Source organism: Epinephelus moara, chromosome 22 (assembly GCF_006386435.1).
Source record: "Epinephelus moara isolate mb chromosome 22, YSFRI_EMoa_1.0, whole genome shotgun sequence".
Classification (NCBI taxonomy): Eukaryota; Metazoa; Chordata; class Actinopteri; order Perciformes; family Serranidae; genus Epinephelus; species Epinephelus moara.
The window spans coordinates 41,133,419-41,157,647 of record NC_065527.1 but is presented as its reverse complement, the minus strand read 5'-3'; the positions used below and the strand labels follow the sequence as shown (position 1 = coordinate 41,157,647).

The 24,229-nt window shown below is 39.4% G+C and overlaps 3 protein-coding genes across 4 annotated transcripts; 2 read left to right on the top strand and 1 right to left on the bottom strand.

The window, feature by feature from the left end:
- Positions 1 to 173: 173 nt before the first annotated feature.
- Positions 174 to 8,693, bottom strand: fbxl6 (F-box and leucine-rich repeat protein 6). The gene is made up of 10 exons (XM_050034827.1): positions 8,636 to 8,693; positions 5,743 to 6,359; positions 4,899 to 5,057; positions 4,712 to 4,775; positions 4,308 to 4,439; positions 3,316 to 3,423; positions 3,081 to 3,194; positions 2,418 to 2,649; positions 1,927 to 2,170; positions 174 to 1,732 (listed from the first exon to the last, which is right to left on the bottom strand). Exons 2-10 carry the CDS (start codon positions 6,282 to 6,284, stop codon positions 1,603 to 1,605), a joined length of 1,725 nt encoding a protein of 574 aa, XP_049890784.1. The 5' UTR covers positions 6,285 to 6,359; positions 8,636 to 8,693; the 3' UTR covers positions 174 to 1,602.
- Positions 8,694 to 8,758: 65 nt separating this feature from the next.
- LOC126384014 (uncharacterized) lies at positions 8,759 to 13,479 on the top strand. Of its 2 annotated transcripts, none has more exons than XM_050034825.1 (4): positions 8,759 to 8,847; positions 9,604 to 9,712; positions 10,229 to 10,295; positions 10,579 to 13,479. In XM_050034825.1, the coding sequence occupies exons 2-4, from the start codon at positions 9,656 to 9,658 to the stop codon at positions 13,080 to 13,082; spliced, it is 2,628 nt and encodes an 875-aa protein (XP_049890782.1). In that variant the 5' UTR covers positions 8,759 to 8,847; positions 9,604 to 9,655; the 3' UTR covers positions 13,083 to 13,479. The 2 variants fall into 2 exon arrangements, with proteins under 2 accessions (XP_049890782.1, XP_049890783.1); XM_050034826.1 differs by having other exon boundaries at positions 9,604 to 9,716.
- An 866-nt stretch (positions 13,480 to 14,345) lies between these two features.
- On the top strand, positions 14,346 to 22,879 carry slc52a2 (solute carrier family 52 member 2). Its single transcript, XM_050034965.1, has 4 exons — positions 14,346 to 14,621; positions 17,817 to 18,666; positions 18,752 to 18,875; positions 21,128 to 22,879. The coding sequence occupies exons 1-4, from the start codon at positions 14,492 to 14,494 to the stop codon at positions 21,344 to 21,346; spliced, it is 1,323 nt and encodes a 440-aa protein (XP_049890922.1). The 5' UTR covers positions 14,346 to 14,491; the 3' UTR covers positions 21,347 to 22,879.
- Positions 22,880 to 24,229: the final 1,350 nt, after the last annotated feature.

Below are 24,229 nucleotides of genomic sequence, written 5' to 3'. Positions count from 1 at the left end.
TTCATACATTGTGATTTCATACAGGGGTGTGAAATATGTCTCTCATTTGGAAACATTCAAGTGTACATTTTCAGCAGAGACACACCACATTTGTTCATTCTGTGAATTTTGCTTCAGAGTACAGCACTCTCTAGTGGAGACAAAGTATATAACCAACTTTTTAGTGACATGTTGAACATTTATTTTCAATTTCAAATATTTCTTTACAAAGTTTTGTCTGAATTACTGTAACATGGTGTAAAAAATATAAAAGAGTTATAAATTGCATCCAATAAGTCCTGGTACACACAACTGAAAGTCCCTGTAGGTTTATAGTTAAGGTGATTCAACCAACATGCCAATGTCACCCCTCAAGTTCAATGTAGTCACTGCTCTTTCCTCAAAATGAATACATTATTTTTATAGCCTAAGATAGTCCAAAAATATTGGTAACATGAACAACTCTCACCCACATTTGAAAACGGGAGTGCTAAAACTCAAATTTTTAATGTCATCAATTACAAAGTCTATAGCTGCTCCATGAAATGAATTGGGAATGATGTTTAAGAGCAGGGGACCCACTGCTACATATATTGGGCCTACAATAACAAATATCTGCCTGAAGTACAATACTAAGCCATTAAAATAATTATTGACAAATTCATACATTTATACATAATTTTTTGATGGTAAACATGTGTGGAGGCATCGTGAATCCTTAAGCTTAGCAATATCTGTGGATGACTACCTTAGTGAGATACCTGACCCTGGTCAGTGGCGCACAGCTTGTCTTTCCAAGGGTGGATGGAGGGTGGCGGGCAGAGGGCCATATCAGCTCCGGGCTGCTGTTTTGATCTGAATTAGATTTTCAGGTAGTTGAGAAAGGAAAATCAAGTTCCACAAAGGTATGTTTTTGCAAAAGGCAAAGTTTGTTGGATTTGTATTAATGTGTATTTTCAGACATATTTTCATTAAAAAAAAAAGATCACACTAATACAATAATTTGGCACCCCCCTTTCAGTCACTCCGAGGACCACCTAAGGGTTGCAGACCAGCTGTTGAGGACCCAGGTAAATGTTCTGAGTATATGGGTACAATTTCTGTTTCACAACTGAAAACACTACAACAGATGAAAGCTTATATGGTTATAAAAAAGAAAAACATTCTGTGGGTCAACAAAATAAGACTCCCATTCATTGTCTATGGGCAGCTCCAGACTTTTTACTTAATGGCATCACAAGTTTGAGACTTACTTCTCTGGTTTCTGGCTTTGAGAGAGAGTAGCTCATGCTCACAAATACTGATGAACCTTTTCTAGACCATGAAGACAACATATTGGAAATCTTAATTTAGGTGACATTCCCCCTTAATAGAGCAGCAGCAGGTTCTTCAACTGGATCCCAACCCTTGGTTTCTGCCTTCTAGCACAGTAAGGAGGGCTTTTGCATGAACTGCCTGTTTTCTGTGAACTGTATACATATAATACAACATTTACAAAAGCACCTGTGGTAAGAATATCAACATTACTTAAAGAAGCTATTCCACAAAGAGGTGTGTTTAAAGACATCCACATATGTCTTGCAAATTTAGTTTACGATTTCCTGAACCAAATGAATATGACAACTACTCCAATCCGTCCAGCAGCTGGCGAATCTCTTCCTGGCCACGGTAAATTCTCTTCAGCCCTCTCGGAAGATAACGGCAGGATGAAAGGTTGAGGTAGTTTAGAGCAGTCATATGGCCGATGACTGGCCTGTAAAAAAACAATACAGATAACCCTTTTTTTCCTGTGAATTCCTTTGAAAGATAGTGACAATGGTAAACCTGCAGCACTCAGGATTTACAAATGTCAATGTTTGATTCACGTTCAGTTCTGCATGCAAGATTGTCTCTGCAGTGCTGGTGCATAGTTTGAGTATTTGGATTAGTAGAGTTAAGAGGGAGTACCTCAGGGCAGATGGTGTGATCCTGGTCCCACTCAGGTTGAGTGAACGTAAGGTATCTGGCTCTGTGGCATGTGCAAGGTGACTCATTGCTATCTCCAAGTCCTCCTCAGTGAAGAGCTGATTTGCAATGTCAAGCTGTTGCAGTGTTCGACTCCATTTCTGGGTCACCATATGAAGCCCCTTCTTAGTTGATGACAACCCAACATTGCTGTTGAAATACTGTCCCCAGAACAGACACTCAAGCTCTGCCAAATCACAGACAGCAAAAGGAGGCATTGATTAATAAATGGGTATTTTACTAGGGAATTCAAAAATAATTACTATTGTACAAGAGCTTGAAGGTATTATGTAGGAAAGAATGGTTCAGGTCATTGTGGATTAAGTATGAAAAGATCAAACTAAACTTTTCAGTATGGGCCCTTTTTAAATCACATTTAAGTGACTTCATAAACCCTAATTGACCAAAGTTTAAGTATAGATTGCAGGAGTTACCAGGACAGGGTAATGCTGCGAGACCGGATGGTGTGATTCGAGAACAACCTCGCAGGTCCAGCACCCGCAGCCTGGTGGAGCCGAAGAGGATGTCCCACAGATCTTTGTCTGTCATGTAGGAAAAAGAGGCAGTTGCAATGCACAATTCCTCCAGTAACGGGAAGCCTGAAGTTGAATCGGCACCACTACGCATCATCTTATGCAGAGGTCTGACATTCAGCATACGGAAGGTCTGATGGGATGAACAACAGATGTACAAGTTTCATGGGTAAACACAGTATGCACATACAGTATACACTGATGCATAACATGCAAAGTGCAAAATGTACTACTGATAAGGGACAAGACAAAATTTAGGACTGCAACTAATGATTATTCTTATTGATTAATCTGCAGATTATTTCCTCAGTGATGCCAATTCTTTTTTTGTTGTTGACTGACTTCGCAATTGTTTCAGCTTTAAAATCGTTAAACCTAATATGTACACAAGAATTGCAAAATTAATCATTTATAAGAATCAGTTTCTTCATTCAGCAGTGATCCACCTCCAAAGCAAAGAAATTATTGTGCCAGATACATAAAATATTATCATACAATTACCATAGTAATTCTGTCTTATTTACACTGGCATAGAGACTTGGAATATTAGATCATCTTTTTTACCTTGAGTTTAGGGCATGCCATCTGTAGTGCCTGGATGCAAATGGGAAGTTCGCAATGTTTACTGTCGAGTTTTGTGTTGACCTCCAACAACTCCAAATCAGGACAGTTTCCCCTCTGAAAATACAATATGTTGAGTGTACACCAGGTTTATCTTACCTCTGTAGCTTGGGCTGTGCGGAGTGTATACATAAAAAAAAACAGGATTTGGAGAGAAAAGGAGAGTTGGGGGGCTTACGGTGATGGCATTCAGAAGTCTGTCACTCTTTAGTCCATGAGTGTACAACATCTGCTTGATCTGGCTCCCATGATTTTCAAGGTACTCCAGGAGTCCCTCAACCTGAAACTACAACAAGAGCAAGTTGTCGACACATTTACAATTCACTGTGTTACCAAGCAGGGAGTAAATGAACACCTGCTGGGAATTACTGGTGTATCAAATTGGCCAATAGCTTCCCATAACTTAACATCCTATCCTACTGTATTCTTATCCTTCATTTAGTCTTGTAAGTAGACAAACATAAATGTTTTAATTGTCTTGTCTACACAGAGCGCCCGTGCAAAAGAGTGTTAACTGCTTTCATTGGATCACCTTGTATGAATAAAGGTTAACTGCTTTACCGCGGCACATAAATGCTTTAGATCGAAAAGCAGAACTAGATAGAACAATTACTGAAGCAATTGACATTTACATTAGCAGGGAAGGTGGAACTAATTAAAACACTCCTCCTACTGCACAAGTTTTATTCTTTATCATTTTATGTATTTTCGATTTCATATCATGGAAGACAACTTTCAGTTTTACAGTTTGTAGCGACCTGTTGCCTTTTGGGACAGTGTTTGTGAAATGTTAATGAAAAGAGTTTACCTAAGTTGCTTTTGTCCTCAGCAGGACGACTGCATTTGTCTTTGATACCTGCACTATTGTTTGTTCAAAGTAAATGAAAACAAACTTATCCTTATGTATTTTTTTTTCCACTGTATTGAACTTGCACCAAATTGTGACCCATAAACCAGAATATGAACCTAACTGTGACTTCTGTGTACCCTTACACCCCTGGTTGACTGACTGAATGAATATTCTTAACCTGATGCTGTCAGCTTTAAAGTTGACAGCAGATGATACATGTGACGATGCATCCACCACCAACAAAATATTTTTACCGTATGACTAATACTATAACTTATAATCTTAAAAAAAAAAGTTAACTGAGCTGGTCTGTGATGTACCTCTGAATACTGGAGATTCATGCTCTGCAGAGACCGGCTGTGCAGACCAAGGCTGTGGAAGGCTGTTGCTGTCAGACCTGTACAGTAGGAGAGCTTGAGGGAGCAAAGGTGGGGGCAGTACTGCGACACGACCTAAAGTTGAACACAACATAAGCAGAAAGAAGATTCGGTGAATACAAAATGTGTAAATAAAAACAGCAACCTATAAAGTATCAGACAATAATTTGTAAAAACAAACAAACAAAAAAACTGCTGACTTTAAACACTGGCCCATAATAATTCATCTGCTGATTATTGTCTCGACTGTTTTGTGTATAAAATGCCAAAATATAATTCCAATCAAGTCCTCACATGGCCTGATTAATTATCCATCTAAGTGGACAGATCTAGTCTTGATGACTTACCTCTACTGCATAGGTAACATTCTTTGTCCAGTGACAGAGAGAGAAGTCTCGTAGGCGAGAGAATCTACAGAACAACAGAGTGCAGTTTATTTCTTTTTCGAGGTTTTAAAAAAAATCTAAGCACAAATTAAATCACAGTTCCCATTATGTGTATTTCAAATCTCGTCATGAATCTAACGACACACACCTGTTCTGTGCCAGCCAGCTGAACGTGTCCTTAACCTTCTTCTCAGTTTTAGGTAGCTGGCTTTTCCCTGGTGCAATCCAGCAGTGACCTACAGTCACTTTGCGCCACAGGACTGGACTGGAGGCAGCGGCGTTCCACAGATGACATACTCTTGCCACCCTACGCCAGAAACAGTGTAGAAATGCATGGATTTAGTTCAGTGGGGAATTTACGGTTCCCAAAAAACACAACACTACAAGCTGGATGACAAAATCATTTTCATGACACCTATATTATTATTTATTACTTTTATTTCTTTTGAAAGTTAGACAGTGTATGGGAGTTTGACTGAAAAATGTTTCCTACACGTCCCTCTGCAACGCATGTTTCGAAATAGATGTGTAAAGTATTGTTCTGTCCAAAGCCCAAATGTCAAAAACTCATTGAAATAAATTGTGAATATTTGCTGGTTTATTTTGTCTTCTACGTTATTAAATTGAACATATGTGGACTTTAGACTCTTCAGGCCAATCTTCAGATGCCCCCTTGAAGTTGTGAAATTATGATCTGTATTTTCACTATGTTCTGATATTTTATGGATGACATGGTTAAGAAAATTTAGTAAATTTATATGGAATTATACATAAAACAATGAAATGTATGTTCAGTGCAATGGAATGTGTGAAACTGTTATGCATTAAAACAGACAAAAGTCATTATATATTTCCACTGAAAGTTACCAAACGATAATATTGAAATAGAGGATCTTCCAGCCCTGTATGCTAGATCTCAATCAGGTCATAGTATAAATGTTTGGTATTTAAGTATTCACTGAGATACGTCAAATCAAAAATGTGTTTATTACCTGCATAGAAATGGTACAGCACCATCTTGTACGACAACCATCTGAAATATATTGACTAGCACCTCCTCAGGAAGACTTTGACCCCATCTATTGTCTGCTGCTCCCTTTGGCACAAACAAATCAGCGTCCTCTTTTTCCTTGGCAACAGGACTATTATCCACTTTAGGCTTGGCACGGACTGTCTTTTTTTTCTTAATCTGACTAGCTTTCACTTTTCCTTTAGTTAGCTTCTTCTTCTTTTTGCTTCCCTTCTTTGGGGGAGTCCAGGCGGAACCATCATACTGAGAGGTAGAACTCGAAATGACGAGAAGCATATCTTCCCCTTGATGGACAGTGTAGCCAAGCTGGGCAGGCCTGGAGACTCTGGCCTTTTTACGCTTCTTGGTTTTGGCATCTGTAGGGTTACCAGTGGTCCTCTTTAAAGCTGCCTTCTTTGGCTTTGGTCCATCTTCTCCTTGACCTGATGTATTTGATGTGCTTGGTGTGGTGTCACCTCTTGTCTCACTGTGGGCTGAAGCCTCTGCTTCCGGGGAATCCATCATCCGCTACTAATTTGTCTTATCATGAGCTTCATTCAAAGACAACTGGACATTGGCTGAGAAGTGACAAACTGGTATCTGAAAATAGGATAAAAAATAAGATCAATTTGCATCTGTGTGGGTGATTTAATGTGAATAAGGATGTTAAGTACACAGTAGCAGAGTGGATGGAGAGAAATCAAATAAATATAACAGAATAACTCAAAAGATTGCAATCTTATCTTGTGTCTTAGAGGCCGTTTACACGGCAACGATTCTGGGATAAAACGGCAAACTTTTGTTGCGGTTTGGCCGTCCGTTTATACGAGAACAGCGATCTGGCCGCCTGAAACCGCAAACATTTGAAAATTTACACTGCCGCCCATTGGTCTGGCGTGCATACTACAGCGTTTCCAGTAGATTTTGCGGCTCCGTGTGAACGGGGATCGTTTCAATAACGTTGTCATATAAACGCAGAAGTTTTTTAAAACGCAAAGGACATACTTTTCCGTTTTCAGAGAGACCGTTGTCGTGTAAACAGGGCCTTACTTACAGTTGGGGATGCACAATAATAATGGCATGTCATCTGTATCGGCCAATATTGGCTTTAAAATAACTATCAGAACTGCCAAACATGCTTTTTCTTATTTTGCACAATGAATGGATATTACATACATTGGAAAGTATTGTATTTCATGTCTCCATCTGCTAGTGGGCCATCATGATAGAAGTATACATGTATGACATGATGTTAATTCTGCTGCAGAAGAGACTTGATGATTACTAAAATTTGGTGGGGGGAAAAAAGTGAATACATCAACATCGGTATCTGTTATCAGTTGTTATATATCAACATATCGGATATTGGCAAAAAATCCAATATTGTGCATCCTTACATAGAGCAGATCAGTACAAATTTCCATGTTTTTCGCAAAACTTAAATCTCACACTGATGCCTTAAATGCAGATTTTCTTATATAAGTATATTGTAAATGACACATAAAAGTCCAGATTTCTTAACTAAGTCAGTGCTAAAGGGGACAGTATAAGACAACAGAATCCTACACTGCTCCATGATGATGAGTTATGTGATTAGCTGCACAGATTACCAAAATAATGTATGGAAAATGCTCAAAATCTAGATATGGAAACATCCCTTTCAACACCGAGCACAGTCTGTGCTTTGATCTAACCAAAGCACTGAATTTAAGCAACTCAGTGGATGGTTTTGCCCATAAGACTGGTAAGAAATATATATGAGGTTTAAGGTAATGTTACTGCAACTTTAAAGCTGGTTTTATAAAAAGCGCATAAGTATATGCAAGTCTTTTGTAGGACTGCTAAGAGTTAGTGTGACAGCTAATGGCTGAGGCTTGTTGAAAGTGGTGGATAAATGGTTTAGATTTTAAAAGGCATGACTTAGAAAAGCAGAAACACAAAGTGACTGGCAGGTGTATAGAGTTTCTATTTACTTCCCTGCGTCCAATGAGACTTCTTGTGGCACATTGCTGTATGAGTAAAGCATTATCATTATCATTCCTACATTTCTGATATTTAAGTTTTTGCACTACAAGTCACATGTGGCATATATCTCATATCTAGCATATTTTGCTAGCAAACAGTGCTTTCCAGTGGTTCAAATGTCACTAGATGAGCACAGATTTGAGGTGCAGTTACTTATTCCAATGAGTTTTTTCTAATTGATGCTATTTAATGGTTCTAATCATGTTGCAATAAACTTTACGTTAGTGCAACTGTAACAATATACAGTAAGAGTTTCATGCAATCTGCCAGTACTGAGAGTGAGGGGTTTGTTTCTCTTTAAGCGTGTGTGGCCCATTTGTGAGCCAGGAAACTGTATGAATCCATGGATAATGTGCTGTTAGTTGTCCATTAACATGTAAGAAGTGGGGAAAAGTTTAGAAAATACGAGGACAAGAAATACAGCGATTTCAGCGTTTTTGAAAATGTGTTGTCTGTCTCGAAGCTGCGTCCTCGATTGTGTGTAAATGGAGGAAAGGACAGTCACATTCATCACAGATTTGTATACAATGAGGGGGGAAAAGACTATCGAATAAATCAAATACAACATTTAACAACGTTTTTTGTGGCGTTAGTTAAAAATTAATCATTTATACCTCTTCAATAGCATCAATGGTGACGTTAATTTGTTAGTTAGCTAACACCAAACCGATCATATTGGCTGTTAACGTTGACTAAGCTAACCTTCCTGCTACAATTAACTAGATAGTTAGAGATTCGCCGTGCAATATAACGTAGCAGAACAATGGCGACTGTTACAACGCTGACAACAGATACTACTGACAGAAATATTTTCTCAAATAAAAAAATAGTATTTCGTTATTTCACATTACCTGCTGCTAGTTCACCAAGTCGGCTAACAACCTCAGCAGTAGACCCACAATGCATTTCAGGTCCCTCTGTGATTGGTGGAGATTTCGACAACAGCCCGCCTTCTGTAAAACTATCCAATCACCGACGATCCTACTGTTTTGACTCCACCACGCTGTGTTGTTGTGTAGAGGAGCGAAGACACACTGCACGGTGATGTAACATTAGTTTTGGGGTAAGAATTTACACTTTTAAAATAATACTTTACCACTTATTAATGTCGAATTATTTGTGCATGCTACAGCACGCAGCACAGCACTTCTACCTGGTATTAATCACGGACGACTGTAGTACAGTATGCTGACTTTCCTGCAAGTAAAGTTGGTGCTAACACTCACAAGGCTAACATTAGCATGCAGAGGAAGAGCAACATTAGCATTGATTTGCAGATGCAGCGGTAATGCGTGAGTTCTGTTTTAAGTTAGAGCCAGCAAACCACAGAGATAGTCTTCAGGTTGTTATTGATATCCTTATTTATGGCAACGAGAGAAAACAGTGTTATTTTTGCATGTGTACAGCTAATGTGGAATATCCAAGTGTGGTGGGGAGGGATTCACTGCATAGCATGGAGCACAAAGTGGCACAAAGTAACACAGATGCACACTCATTTTTACCAGTTTATTAGGTGCACTTTTCTAAAAAACAACAACAACAACAACAACAACAAACAAAAAAAAAACAAAAAAACACCACAGTCTAATACAATAGCCCTTTTCGCTTTATTGTCATTTGAACTCTGTAGTCTGCGCTGCTGTTGTAATGTATTGTTATGACGAGGGGCGTTTAGTAAAATTGTGTCCACCCTATTTAGATCAATAAGATTTATATTAATAGTGTTAGAAACACCTCTCAGCATAACACAATACAATTCAACTCCACCAATTTAACCATAAGATTGAGTAAAATGTTTTCAACTCATCGTCTTTTTCAGGAAAGGAAAGAAGTTACGTCTCCCACAGAGCCTCAGTGTCGACTTGCTGTGCATGCTAATGCCAAGAGGAGGCATTATTCTGCAGGGGTGCACTCTCCAGGACAACACTGTAGGTATGAAACTTGTTCCTGTGCTGTTTCATTTGTAGAGATAGCTTTCAGACTTGTTTACTCTGCTTTTTAGGATTGAATGAACACAGAGGCATGGAAACTGATATATGAGTGGCTGTCCTTAAAGATATACAATGCAGAATTTTACTAAAAGAAAAAACAATGGACAGACTCATACAGAAGTAACCCATGACCAACTAGAAGTGAGTGGCGATGTATTTTACTGCAGAGACTCTCCCCTCTACCTGTATTTTCTTATTTTTCTGTGTTCGGGACAGTAATGGGCGTGACCCTCACAGCGCTCAGTTTAGATTGGGACTTCATAAAAAGATAGTGACCAGGTGCCAGATATGAACATTAAAACACAAATCACAATTGAACTATTCAGTTTCACCCAGATGTTAGGTATGATTACAGTCATACTGTACACATCCTCTTTCTTCTTCAAGTGGTTATGCATCTAGGTGCTGAGGATTGCATCTTTTTTTTTTTACATGGTCTCTCTTTTGAAACAGCGGACAATGGAGGAGGGCCAAGATTTCTCCCTTTGTGGTAAAGCCGTCGTCACTGAAGCTCATCTAAGTAAGTAAAATGCACACATAATAAAGCTGTTATTAAGATGACTGTGACCCAGTTCTCTGTATAATACATGTATCACTTAAGTTTTCTAGCATTATTGTATTTTTAAAGCATAACCCCCATACTTTTAGAGAAGCTTGCATCGTTGGTGGTAACATTGTCATTAATCAGAGCACCTTTAGTACAATCACAGATTTTTTTAGCAATCCTATTTCCACCCATTCTTTTGCAACCTCTTAGTCAAGCACTACTTTTCTGCTCACGTGCCAACTTTTCTGTTTTTCAGGAGATGAGTATTATTGGAAGCTTGTTGCAGACTTCATTGGTCCTCAGACGGGAGAAGGATTAGAGCTTGACTGGGCATCATGCAAGAACAGACTTTTGATTCAAGTAGGACTTATGATAGAGGACAATAATTTTCCGTGGATTGCCATCATAGATTGGCTCAAGAAAATCTTCCCCAGTCACCAGTCAGCTGACTTTCGTCGTTTGGTCGAGAGAGGCATCGCGACTACACTGAGTCTGGGAAGTGAAGCGAGGCTGACCTTCCTGGAATCAGATGTCAACTTCAACTTTGTTGGCCCAATATGTGACAGCATCGGAGTTGAACGACAAGATCTTTTGGAAATGACAGATTTTTCCGAGCGGGCGCAGTCAATTGAAGTCACAAATGGATTGATCCTAGAGTTGAGCAACTTTGTCACCAGGGAACGAATTACGCCAGTCTTTTTAGTTCAGTGGCTGAGAAACTTCAACCCTGAGTTTTGTAAGAATGGGAATATTCAAAGGGCATATCAAGTCCTTAGAGCCAAGATAAAAAAGTTAAAACAACTTTACCGCAATCATGAAACGAGGAGACACAGGAGGAATGCAGCAATGGAAAATCTGCTTCAAAGTCCATTTGAACTGGTGAGGAAAAAAACACCAAAATTTCTTGTGAAGAAACGCCCGAAAAGAGACGACACCAGAAATTACGAAAAAGTTGCAATCAAGGAGGAACATGAGACCTATGAAATCATGCAAGGCGAGCAGTCTGGGACGAACAGAGGAGTTGTGAGGAAAATAATACGGAAAGATCATGTCTCTGTACGCGACGAAAGTGATGAGGATACGGATCAATCCAACAGTGAAGAAGAAACATTAGATAACCAACAAGAGGCCCTGACCCTGCTTGACATTGCAATGCTGTCTGTCCAGAAGCTGTCAAGCGTGTACGGTGGGAAAAACGAAGGATGCAAGCAAGTTTGCTTAGATCTCCTCAAAAATCAGTACGCGCTGACATGCAAGGAGCACCCAGCCTTGGCCGAGTTTGAGAAAAAACTTGACTCACTCTGTGAAGAATTTTCAGTTGTTTATCCCGTTGTGTTTTTAAACTACAACGCCAACTTCCTCGTTGATGTGCATGACGCTGTTGAGCAACAGATCATGAACTTTGAAAAAGACATCATTCTATCGACGGGAGAGAAACTGGGCCGTGACAAGCTTCCAAAATTCAAGGACTTTGTGAATTTTTCAGAGAGTGCCACTTCACGCTACATCCACATGGCCTGTGATGTGTTAAGCCCGAGAACCCCTGCCACGCAGAACTACAGGAGACACTGGATAGCTTTCTGTGAGGAAAAGAAAAACCCCTCCCAGTTTGCAGTAAATCAGTCGAACCGATTCAATAAATACTTTGAAGCTGCAGCGGGTCTCATCCACCATCACAAAGAGATGGCTCTCTTCCTCTCTGACCTTCTGTCAATGACCAACGACGAATGCCCAAACATTATTCTGGAATGTGTTGCTGCTGATGCTAATGATTCTGTGATACAGAGCCTTGTGTGTGTTCTGGCCATCGTGTACTGCAAAATCCTCGGCCCTTACTGGCAGCTTCTGAAGAGTGGAGGAGAGTACTCCCTCTTTAGCCATTACCTACTCTGTCTCTACCAAAAGTTCCTGGATTGGTCCAAAGATCCTTCAACACTGCTGGAACCTGAAGGGGGAACAAATGTTTTTCTGCAGTTCCCACTGCAAGAGAAAACCTACGAAGGAGTGTTTCAGTACTGCGGTCAGTGGCACACAAACAGAGACCTAATCAGAGCTTGCTTAAAAAGGATGATAAAGGTGATTGCTGGCGTCACTGAGGAACACCTGAGGGATTTCCTGCCTGGAGGAATATTTTCTCAAGTCCCCTCACCAGATTTGAGCTCACAACTTGTTAGTTGCACATTTTCTGTCTTGATGGCAGAATATCCCTTCAGTCATGCAGACCCTGACAAGAAGAAAAAAACTGAGAAGTCCCCCAAACGTTCTCAGGAAGACAACGACCATTCTGGTTACTCTGATGACACTGACGGTGAATCTTATGCTAAGAACAATCCCCACACCAGCCAAAAAGATGCCTACAGTCCGCAGATGAAGAAAGGTCACAGTGATAAGAAGGAAAAGGAAGCAAAGGTGGAAGAAGAGCGTGAGGAGAACAAGGATATAGAGTACATAAAAGCTACAGTGACCAGAAACGGAGGGCCGTGCAAGACGCAGCAGGACGTCGACAAAATGATGCTGCGTTTCGATGGGAAATCCCGAACTGAGAAACGGGAAGCGATGCGTTGTGAGATATTGTACCAGAAAATGGTCCTGAACAACACAGACCCAAACTTGTATTGTACTTTCCACAACAGCACACAGATGGTGTTGAAGCTGAAGCTCGCACTCCCTCGAGTTAAACCTGGGTACTCTCTTGTTTGGGCCCCTAAAAAGACAAAAACAAAGGCTACGACTGGATGGAGTGAACACAGCAGCACATGAGAGATTTCATTGTGATGAGGCGTGATATTGAGGGAGAGAGGATGTTTGTGTTAACATGTGACTGACTTCCTCATATGATTAGAAACTAAGCAGAAATACACACAACGACCTCAACATTGCCACACAAACACAATGTATTTTCAGTGTCATTAGTTGAAATTATAAGGTTTGATTTTGTGGCTCTTATACTTTTAATATGGTTTTGATATGGTATAATTTGTATGATGCTGTATTGTAACAATGACTTTCTAGAAAAATAACTTTTTTGTTGCTGAAAAGGAAACATTATTTTTTTTTACATAAGATTGTACCCATTGTTAATCAGGCAAAGGTCAGCCAATCACTGCTGACTTAAAATGTGTTGTATAAACCACTGACAAAATAAACATCTTTGTTCATATTCAGTTGATATTTACTTTCTCAACCTGTAAGACCAACTAGAAAAGGATAAGCTAATGTCAAGTTATTGAGACGAGAGTTCTGTGTTGCAAAATCAACCCAGTTTAAGTTCAAGTTCACGGCTGTGTTCTCCACCATCGGTCAGGGTTTGGGTTTGTCAGTCACACAATGAGTCTTGTGTTTTTCACATTTGAAGGGTATTTGCGGTTGCATCACAGGCATCAGCCATGTCAATGAGTTCGTTCTTTTAAATGCAGTGACTGGGAGGGACTCAACAATACAAGGAAGCAGTAATGAAAAAAGGGCCAACTGGGGTCACTGTGCTACAAGGCAAGGCCTTAATTAATTTTCCATAGAGAGAGGAACCAACCCCACCCAAAATACCTACAGAACATTATGGTGTCCCTAAGCCTTATAATGAGCAGCAGCCATTTGATTTCCTGTTATGGTATTAGTATTTTTACAGTTGTATGTAAGCTATAGACATATTTATAATTCTGTATAATTGATATATTTACTATGACACAGTATAAACATGAAGCAAACCTAGCTGTCTCTGTGACGCCGCCCGCCTCCGTTGTCAGAGGGCAGTAAAACAAACGCACCCACTTCCTCCAACCTGCAAGTCCATGAGGCTTTTCTTTGACAATGGTGCTTTCAAGTCTTCTCGGAAAATATGAACAACGCCTTACACTGCAACAACTGACAGGGCCGCTGTCTCCCACTGAACTGATGTTTAAGTGTTACTTTCCAGTTAAGAAAAGGGACTGGTTTTGTGTCCAATAACCAGCATACAAAGAAATGATAGCCCACGAGAGTAGCTTGATATAACCGTGACGTGGCAATTTACGAGGGGTAAGCGAAGGCATCTGAAGGGGCGGGAACTTTGCGTAAGAGTCCACCATTCTCCAGGTTACGGCGTGTTAGAGAACACACTGTTGTTTAACCCAAACAAAGCCGGACGGTCCACCAACATTTTCTTTGTCCACTTGGCCAGAGTAAGCGGTACCATGTCCGGTAGCTGGTGGCGCAGTGCGGCGGTGACCCACGGGCTGGTGGCACTGTTCGCCATGGGCTCCTGGATTTCCGTCAACAGTCTGTGGGTCGAGCTCCCGGTGGTTGTCAATGTGCTGCCCGAAGGTCAGTGGTCCAGCTTCTGCTTAGAGATAACATATGCTCACCTTATCTGGCCTTTGGTCTATTAGAGTCAAGCTTCTGTTAAAGCAATCTTATCATTTGCATCCATTTGCTTTAATATTCAATATTTGGTGACTTTAGTGGGGCTTTAGCCTAAACCTGGCGATGCTAGCTTGAACCCAACGACCCAAGCTAAGGTTATATGTTCCATTTAATACCACAGCTGTAACGTGACTAATGTGATGGTTTCTCAATTCAGAAATACTAAATAATAAATGTAAATTTATATAATTCATCGCAGTTACGGGTATAACAGCATCAGTTAATAAAATAGTAATATACATATTTCTACACATTTTTGTTGCTTTTACTCGTGGTGGAATAACAAACGTTTAGTAATCTACAATCTTGAACGTACCTGTACTTATATGAGAATTTAAATTTTATTATACTTAATACCTCATTACGTTTGAGAATAAAACATTAAACTTTTACATATAGGCCTATCCGATAGCAGTAATTGTTACTGAATGCATTTAGTTTTACATTAAAAGCATGTGATCGATTTAAAATTATGATTTATGTATATGTTAAACTACCCAACAGTACATACAGTTAATAGTAAATGCACCTCCACTAGTTACATAGTAATCGATGTGTCATAATAATCCAATAATATATTTTATAACACTGACAGGGGTGATTCTGTGGCATAATGAGTACTCTGATATTTCAAATTCATTTTGTTGCTAATACTGTCTTATATTGCTGTAATTCTTATATCAATAATGAAATAAGAGAGGTATAATGAGCCTGAATATAAAAATGCTGGATGGGCTGTTCAAAATAAGTTATTTCACCAGCAAGAGAAGTTCAAGTTTGTAAGTTTTTCTGAAAGCACCAGTTGTCAGTCCTGAAACATTCCTAATTACTTTTATTTAGATATGAAATATAGTGAATTGGTGAGTATTGGGGTCATTTTTTTACCAGCTTATCAAGAGCCTTCCAGTTCATGTCAAAGATTTTTTTTTAAATTGAAAACTTGTATTAGCTTCATCGGACATTGCAAAATCCCATAGCTCTCCTTCAGATGTTTTTTTTTAAATTATGAATATTTGAGGTTTGGCCCTCATAGCTGAATTTATCATTTTTGTGATTGTGTTCGAAACCTCACAGGTTGCTTAATTTTTACCGTATTGGGTTGAAATTTGTACAGAACATCCAAGAAACCTTAAGAATAATTTGAAACATAATTTCATGTATCTTACATATTTGTTGATGAATGTTTTATAGTGGTTAAATGAAAATGTCTTACCCAACCTATGACTTTCTTACTTCCAAAACCGTAATATCTCCTCTAGTACTCACTGTCTTGCAACCAAATTTTGATTCTGTGTTAATATAGTACTATCACATCTAGAAGTTATTTTTAACTGCCTAAAATATAAGTGCCACATATCTTGTATAGTTTAGAGTTGAAAAACCTCTTTTTTTAAATATATATTTTGACTATATATTCCAAAGAAGGATTATTTTAATTTCCTTGAAACGTTTTAATGTTAAAGTGTTAATATCCATTGCTGATATATTAAAAAAAATCCAATATGTTATTACTTCTTCATCATTTCCTAAAAAAATTAAAATAGCAAATTTTTCATACGGAAATTTGCAAGTTACAGCTTATAATGGCTTGGTTTGTTGCGTACTGGTTATTATATTATTCCATGTGTCAGGAGAAAATATTAATCGTATGTCTTTCACTCAACATACATATTTTTCAGTGTCAGATTTTTCTGAACTGGTGTCTGACAGCATGAACTAGTAGTACTAGAAAACAAAGCAAGTCTGAGCTAACCCCACCTGAAACAGGTTTGGGTGGATTGTTGCAAAATGGATTGCAACATACCCAAAAGTGTTGAAAAGCGTGCAATAATAATTTATTTCATCATTTAGTTGTTTTTAGTTTAGTTTATTTGATAAGAATTCAAATACAGCAGTAAAAAACACAAGTTTATATGACATGGTCAGGGATGACACAGTCAAGTCCAGGACCTTTTTCTATTGTGATCACTGATGCTCCGTCATATGTGATGTGATAACGAGATCATGGAGCCCTGCTCCTTTGGAAAAAGAGACCGCCTGTCACAAGACAGCCGACACTAAATGGAAAAGATGATCTTTTAGGTTTGGCAGAGTTGGGAACAGAGGAAGAGGAATGAACTATTGAAGTTGAGCAGTGAATGTTCTGACTTGACAGATGAGTTTGTTTACAAGATGACATCTAGTGTGCAACGGACCAAGTCATTACAAGCTGTAACTTGCAAATTTCCGGATCAAGCGAAAAACAGGCTAAATAGGTTTCACAGATAATAGAAAACCTCACGGTTAAAATACCTGACTATGAAATATACCTACTAGATAGAGCAGCCAGTGAAAAGTGTGAAAAATAAGATGAGAAAAAAAATGATGGATCAATATAACATCTTTGAATCTTTTAATTTATCTGTAATGAATATTAACACTAACCCATAACCCATTAAAAACCCTATAAACCCATTAACCCACAAAAAGCCATAATGAAACTTAATCATTCTTGGGAAAATAAACAGTCAAAATATCTTAAAAAGTGCAAAGTTCAACTCCAAAGTTATATTTAACAAGACATGTGGCAATTACTTTTACATGCAGGACCAAATGACTTCTAGATGTGATACAACTAGTGGAAACTAGTGGAGATATTAATTTTTGGAAATGAACAATGATTCTTTGGTAAAGTTTAGAACACAGTTGCAAAAATGATGAAATTAGCTCTGAGGACCAAACTTCACAAATTCATAACTCAAGAGTGTTTGGAGTAAAGCTAAAGGATTTTGCAAGGTTCCATGAATTTATCAGAAGTTTGCACATGATTTTTTTTTTTTTTTCAAGAAAATACTTAATAAACTGGGAAGCCCTAAGTGAGTTTGTATGGAATGACCCAATTTCTAAATGAACGTAACTTTTTGTCTTTATGAAACAGCAGAAACCCTGTTAGACAATTATCCTGTCAATCTGTGAAATACATGTATAAAATGGGACAAGTCATGCATTTTCATATCAATAGAATAATGTAGAAGCCTGAAAATAAAAATGCTGGAGTTCAGATTAAGTTATTTTTTATCCATTCCTTATCAACCTAACTGTCTTTCCCTCCTTCAGGGTGGAATCTACCAGCCTATCTCTCAGTGCTGATAGCGTTTGGGAACATTGGTCCAATAGCGGTGACCATCACACACCACTGTGCTCCAGGACGTTTAAACGAACGCCTCATCATCCACTGTATCCAGGTGCTGGCAGTGGTAGCCTCTGGTCTTCTGGCTATCTTCTGGTCAAACACCGTCACAATAGCCGGAGGAGAAAGGTCACTGCCGTTCCTGCTCTTCACCTTCGTGTTGTCTTTTGTTTGCTGTACATCCAACGTCACCTTCCTGCCTTTTATGTTTAGTTACCCCCCTCAGTACATCCGTACTTTCTTTATCGGCCAGGGCCTCAGCGCCTTGTTCCCTTGTATTGTGGCTTTAGGACAAGGCGTTGGCAAGCTGGAGTGTAAAAGTGTGAATGGCACAGTGCAGCCAGAGTATTTAAAAGAGAACTTTCCTGCGCAGAACTTCTTCTGGTTCTTGTGTGTCATGCTGTCAATCTCAGCTCTGAGTTTCCTGATTTTAATGAGAAGACAAACACAGTCACAGGAAGATGCATCGCCAGAGGAGTTTGACAATGCCGCAGCGGTAAAAAATGGAGAGGAAACACATCCGCTACGAAACGGAGGGACACCAGTGTCTGAGGATCAGGTGCAGGTGGTGGAACAGCCACAGACATTTTGGACAAAGAGAAACATCTACCTGCTGTCGCTGCTCGCCATCTCCAACGCCCTCACCAACGGGGTGCTGCCGTCTGTACAGAGTTTCTCCTGTTTGCCCTATGGCACCATGACCTTTCACCTCTCTGTGGTCCTTGGCAACATCGCAAACCCTCTGGCCTGCTTTCTCGCCATGTTTGTTGTCATGAGGTGAGAAAATATAAGAAGGATTGAATACATAGATTACTTTTTAAAAATCTTTACAGAGTTTGATGGAGCACTTTTTGTCTTCCAGGTCCTCCACTGGTCTGGGCTTCTTGTCTGTAGCTGGGGGAGTATTTGCTGCATATCTCATGGCGTTAGCAGTGCTCAGCCCCTGTCCTCCACTCCTGGGAAACTCTGCTGGCATGGCTTTAGTGGTGAGTGGTGATAAATATTCCTGGAGCTCAGTTTTCGTTTAAAATGTATCAACACAATAATTGAGTTTTTCAGCCTAATACCAAAACAACCCTTTTTCAATACTTTGAGAATTCCTTTTTTTTTTTTTTTTTTTTTTTGAGTTTAAAGTTCAATGTTTCAAAACACAAGCAGACATGTGAGAACTTTGCTTAAAAAATGTCTAAAAGTGGCAACATAAGAAGAACTATCTGAGAGTAAGTGAACAAAATTATGAATCTGACTAGACATTTGATGCTGTCTCCTAATCTATAGCCCCTTTTACACTGCCAGATTTTCGGCGAATGTGGGGCCGTTCTGCTGGAAAGCTGTGAGCGTTTAGACATAGACACACAGAGCTGGATTGGCGAGTTGATCTGAGGTACCCAATTTTCCACCGCGTAGGGGTAGACATATTGGCGGAACCTTTTTGGTTTAAAAAGAACGAGGCGCCCTTCCGCCACAGGAGGGGCAGTTGATGACATGTGGGAGGAGCTGTTGATGATGCCGCACGTGCGACCCACTGGCGGTGGATAAACAGGAAACAGCTGATAGCACGAATGAGCAGCTCATAGCAAGAGGGAAATGCAAACCTGACAGATCTGTAAAGATGAGTAACTGGGGAGACAAGGAATTGCGCGCCCTCCTTGCCCTCGCAAACGAAGAGGCCATTAACCGTCAAATGACGGGGATGGTGAAGGACGGGCCAACTTATGAGAGAATCGCCTAAGGACTGACCAGCAGCGGCTTCCCTCCCACGTCACTGTTTACGTCACATACTGAGCTACATGTTTTGTTACTTGCTCACGCCCCCCATTGCCCCGAAAAAGGCGCATTCTGTATAAACAAAAGTAGGCAGGCGGCATTTTGCTGCACTCCCCAATTTTGTTTTTAAACTGCCAATGCTGAAAAAAGACTGATTGGGCTTTCCTGCAAATTTGCACAATTCCTATCTAAAAAGGGCTCGTGTGACACATTGTAGTCTGTATGACAAAAGTTTTCAACATCCTGAAAACTTTGGTGTCCAAAATAAACATAACATTTATCTGCCAAAGATTGTTATTATGTCATGAGACATTTCTCATCATCTTTCTCCTCACCTTGCCTGTGCTCTTCTCGCTGGTAAGTGGTTAAGCTTAGTTGGCAACACTGCAATTTAAGAAAACACATGAAAATACATAAAACTGTTGTAATTTTTTCTATGTTATATTATGTCTCTCATCTTTTGCACTGTGTTTTTATCACAAGGCACCAAAACACCAAGATGGTAGGCATGGGATGAGCTGCACCTTAATAAACTGTCCTGTGTTTGTCTTCTTTTCGGGTGCAGAAGTTAAAGAAATGTCACAGTGTAGCAAAGGACAACTCATACGAAGAGCAAAAAAAGATTCAGACTGAAGTCTGGATTTCAGAAATCTCTATTACATGTTGCAGGGCTGAACAGACAGTGAAAAAATATGTAAATATACACAGAGTGCAAAAAGTGCAAATGTTTCAGTCCATGTTGGACTTTCCTCAGAGCAGCCCTGCAACATGTAAAATTGAGATTCTTGAAATCAGACTTCAGTCTGAATCTTGTTTTGCTCTGTCCTCCTTTGCTACACCAAGACACGTGTGTGCAAACCTACTTGCCAAATACAGGCACCCACGACAATGAAAACTGTTTCTAACGGACACTCAAAAGTGATGCGCACGACTGGGACATGATGACTTATTAAGTTATTGTTGCTGGCTGTCTGTAAGTGGTGTTAGAAAATGAGCTAAAATGCTCAGGTTTTTTTGTTGTTTTTTTGTTTAGTGGGACATGTGTGTTCAAGGTGTGTTCATCACTTTTCAGTGTCCCCTGGAAACAATTTTCATTGCAATGCATCAAGCTCTCAGGACCACTGTAGATAAGTAGTAGTAACAATTTATTTTGGCCTTTATTGACAATTTTCCAAAAGGAATGCACACAATAAAGAATATTTAACAATAAGGCATTAAATTACAACAAAAAATAGTGACAAAAGAGGTGTAGGTTGAAGCTTAAGCTAATTATAGCAACCCTTGTTACATATAATATTCTAACAGGCAACCCTATCACACATTTTCTTGCGCTCATCAGGGTTTAGTGATATTTAAGTCTGCTTTACAGATTTCTCTCACCAGATCCCTAACTGACAGAGGCTAAAGCCTCTTTTTTCTCCTGTTCTCATGTCCTTCACTGACTTCAGCTGCGTGCTTGTGCCCACTACAGGTCATCTCCTGGATTATTTTCACTGGACTCTTCTCCTATCTGAAGGTGGTGATTGGGACATTGCTTCACGAGGCGGGTCACGCCGCACTACTGTGGTGTGGCATCTCTATCCAGGCGGGCTCCCTCATCGGAGCCCTCACCATGTTCCCTCTGGTCAACGTCTATCACGTGTTTGCCCGGGCTAAAGAATGTGAAGATAACTGCAGTTTGCAGGACTGAGATATGCAATGCTTTTATGTTTTTTAAAGACACACTTCCTGTTAATTCATCACCAAATGACTGTTTTAACCCAGTTTCTGGGGCTCCTGCGTGAAGCACCACATCTGTCTCGGGGATCATGCCACCAATGAGGCATCCTCTGCTGATTCTGAGGCCTCTGAGCCTGTGAAAATAAAAACATTCCCAGATAATGGGAGCATTGTGCTGCTGCGTATTTGGCCAAGGGGATGTGAAATGCCTATGATGGAGTAATACCACAAGTGCTTTGTGTGGTATTTTGAATCTTTGTAGTTGTTTACTGTAGAAAAATACAGCAGCTGATTTTTTCCCCCACAACAACAGATCATGTGAAAAGTTATTTACTCAGGGACATAATCGTTAACTCATTCATTCACTTCGTGGCGACTGAATCTAATTCATGAGAAATATTCATATTGTTAGCTGCAAACTGCAGTGCCATCTATACAGATGTGTTTTTATTTCATTAGTTGTTTTTTAATTGCTGTGACTGTCTTCAGTGTCTGTCTACCTCTTTCCATTTATTCAATGCAAGTATACAGTATGATTATAATGACAGTTTCAATAGAGTCAGATATATAACCAAAAAATGTGGGAGAGGTTTGACTTGTAATTTGCTTTGTCAGTAAGTCATAACAAAAATAAATACCTAGGCATACTGCTCTGCAAACATCAAAAAGCCTTTAATGTATGAGCTTAGCACCTATGCGTTTCCACTCACTCTTCATCAGGGCTGTGACTTATTGACAAAACAAATTCCAAGTCTAACCTCTCCCTCCTTTTTTGCTCACAAATGTCCTTGGATCCAAAGAGCACCTGTTTGTGATACATACATAAGTGAAATAGCACTCCCCAGCCAACCTACTTTACAGAGTCAGATATATAATTTAGTTATGCTGAGGTCAGCATAATGAAAACTTTAACATATAGTTCATAGATTCAGTGACATTCCTTGATTTCATGCCAGAATTGTTTATTTGTGCCAACTTCATAAAACATGTTTTCACAAATTTCAGTTCACTTTAGATTTGACTGTATTCCTCCTGTTTTAAACAAACATTTTATGTCATGTACTCATCACTTCGGATTTTGATTCATTTCAGATACACAGTAATGTCATGTTGCCTTAAGGGAACAGTAGCTGGCCTTAATGAGTAGTCAATAAGAAGTAAATAGTTTTGGTAAACAAGGGATTGTGTCTCAGTCTTTGAAACAAAAACAAGGAAATCTTGTAAGGTTGCTTTATTAAACATGCTGCTACAGTAAATCAGATTTGATAACTTCATTAAACTACAGAAGCTTACAACAGAAGTTAATGTTGCCTTAACTTTATGGTGGCCATTCTGCTTTTATTAATTTATCAGTGCTTTGGTGCTGATTTGAAACATGTTTGAACTGATCAACAGTGCTTTTACCTTTATTTTGTATTTTTTTCTCACGATTTTCAAATAGTGTAAAGTGCATTATGAAGGTTATGAAATGACATGTAAACAATAAAGATTTGTTGAAAATTTTCTCTTTTTTTAATAATTATATTTTTTAGGATAGGGTAAGGTATTAAAGTGCAGTGCAGTATGAACCCTGAACTTCAACAATAGATAACTTCATCAATTAACACAGAAAAAAATAGAAAAGCACTCGGACAGAGCAGACCTCCGCCAAGCAGCTCAGATTTCCCGCCATTTTATTATTTTATCCACTTCACTTCAACCGATCACCAAAATTTTATCATCTGTTCCTTGTCCCATTATCAACCTTTCCTGTTTCAACAAAATCCATTCAGAACTTTTTGAGTTATTTTGCAGACAAACAGACCAACGCCGGCGAAAACATAACCTCCTTGGCGGAGGTAAAAATGGGTTCATTATATATTGCATTTTTCGTTATTTAATGTGATGTCTGACTTGCTTCATTGCTTGACTTTTGTGATGTAGGGAACAGTATGTAGGATATATACATATATTGCTGCTTCATTTGTCACTGATCAACATATACTTAGTTATGATGAGTTGAATTCAGTGATAGTGAAAACAGAACATTAATTCTGTGTAGGTGAGCTTTCCAAACTCACTTGACATCAAATGAAAAATTATCTCTACTGAACACTACAGACACGCTGAAGAATGTTGGACTGGTGTCCATTTGTTAATTTGGGGAATCAATATGCCTATATAGGTATATTACTGGTTACATACCAAAATGTGACATTAAAGGAACATTTTTGGAAATCCACTTCATCCTCTTGCCAGGAGTTTGATGAGTAGATCGACGATACCACTCTCATGTCTGTATGCTAAATATAAAGCTACAGCTAGCAGCTTGTTAATTTAGCTTAGCATAAAGACTGGAAGCACAGGGAAACAGTTAGCCTGGCTCTCTCCAAAGGCAAAGAAAATCCAACTAGCAACACCTCTAAGGGCCGTTTCATAGTGGATGCACGCAATGCGAGCAAGCGACACGAGCAACGTACTTCCTTTCACAGTCAACACATTGAACGCAAGCGATGCGGGCGACACTTGAAATGCAATACATCGCTCGCTCGCAATAGGGGGTAGCAGAGTCACTGGTACATTCCGGCTAGCTAGTACTGCTGTAGCTAGCTAGTACTGCTGTAGCTAGTGCAGGGCACTAGAACTGTCATATAAATGGGGGTGTGCCCGTACAAGTTAGCAAAGTTTTTCCTCCTCGCCCGCCATATTTCATACCTGCTTCTTCTGTGGATAACAAAAAGTAATTAATTTCAAGTGCGTCGCTTGCATGATCACCCCCGCTGGCAACGCATGGTATTACACGCGTCACTGCATCGCGTATCAAAAAAATGGACAACAAATTTTGAGACGCAAGCACGCATCATGGCGGCCAATG

Bases quoted from the DNA above. Each gene is read 5' to 3' on its own strand.
- slc52a2 (XM_050034965.1), top strand. From the start codon at position 14,492: ATGTCCGGTAGCTGGTGGCGCAGTGCGGCGGTGACCCACGGGCTGGTG. The intron at 14,622-17,816 runs GTCAGTGGTCCA...TCCCTCCTTCAG, and splicing joins TGTCAATGTGCTGCCCGAAG to GGTGGAATCTACCAGCCTAT. The intron at 18,667-18,751 runs GTGAGAAAATAT...TTTGTCTTCCAG, and splicing joins GCCATGTTTGTTGTCATGAG to GTCCTCCACTGGTCTGGGCT.
- LOC126384014 (XM_050034825.1), top strand. From the start codon at position 9,656: ATGCTAATGCCAAGAGGAGGCATTATTCTGCAGGGGTGCACTCTCCAG. The intron at 9,713-10,228 runs GTAGGTATGAAA...CTTTTGAAACAG, and splicing joins GCACTCTCCAGGACAACACT to CGGACAATGGAGGAGGGCCA. The intron at 10,296-10,578 runs GTAAGTAAAATG...TCTGTTTTTCAG, and splicing joins CGTCACTGAAGCTCATCTAA to GAGATGAGTATTATTGGAAG.
- fbxl6 (XM_050034827.1), bottom strand. From the start codon at position 6,284: ATGATGGATTCCCCGGAAGCAGAGGCTTCAGCCCACAGTGAGACAAGA. The intron at 5,058-5,742 runs GTAATAAACACA...TTTCTGGCGTAG, and splicing joins GCTGTACCATTTCTATGCAG to GGTGGCAAGAGTATGTCATC. The intron at 4,440-4,711 runs GTAAGTCATCAA...GTTCAACTTTAG, and splicing joins ATGTTACCTATGCAGTAGAG to GTCGTGTCGCAGTACTGCCC.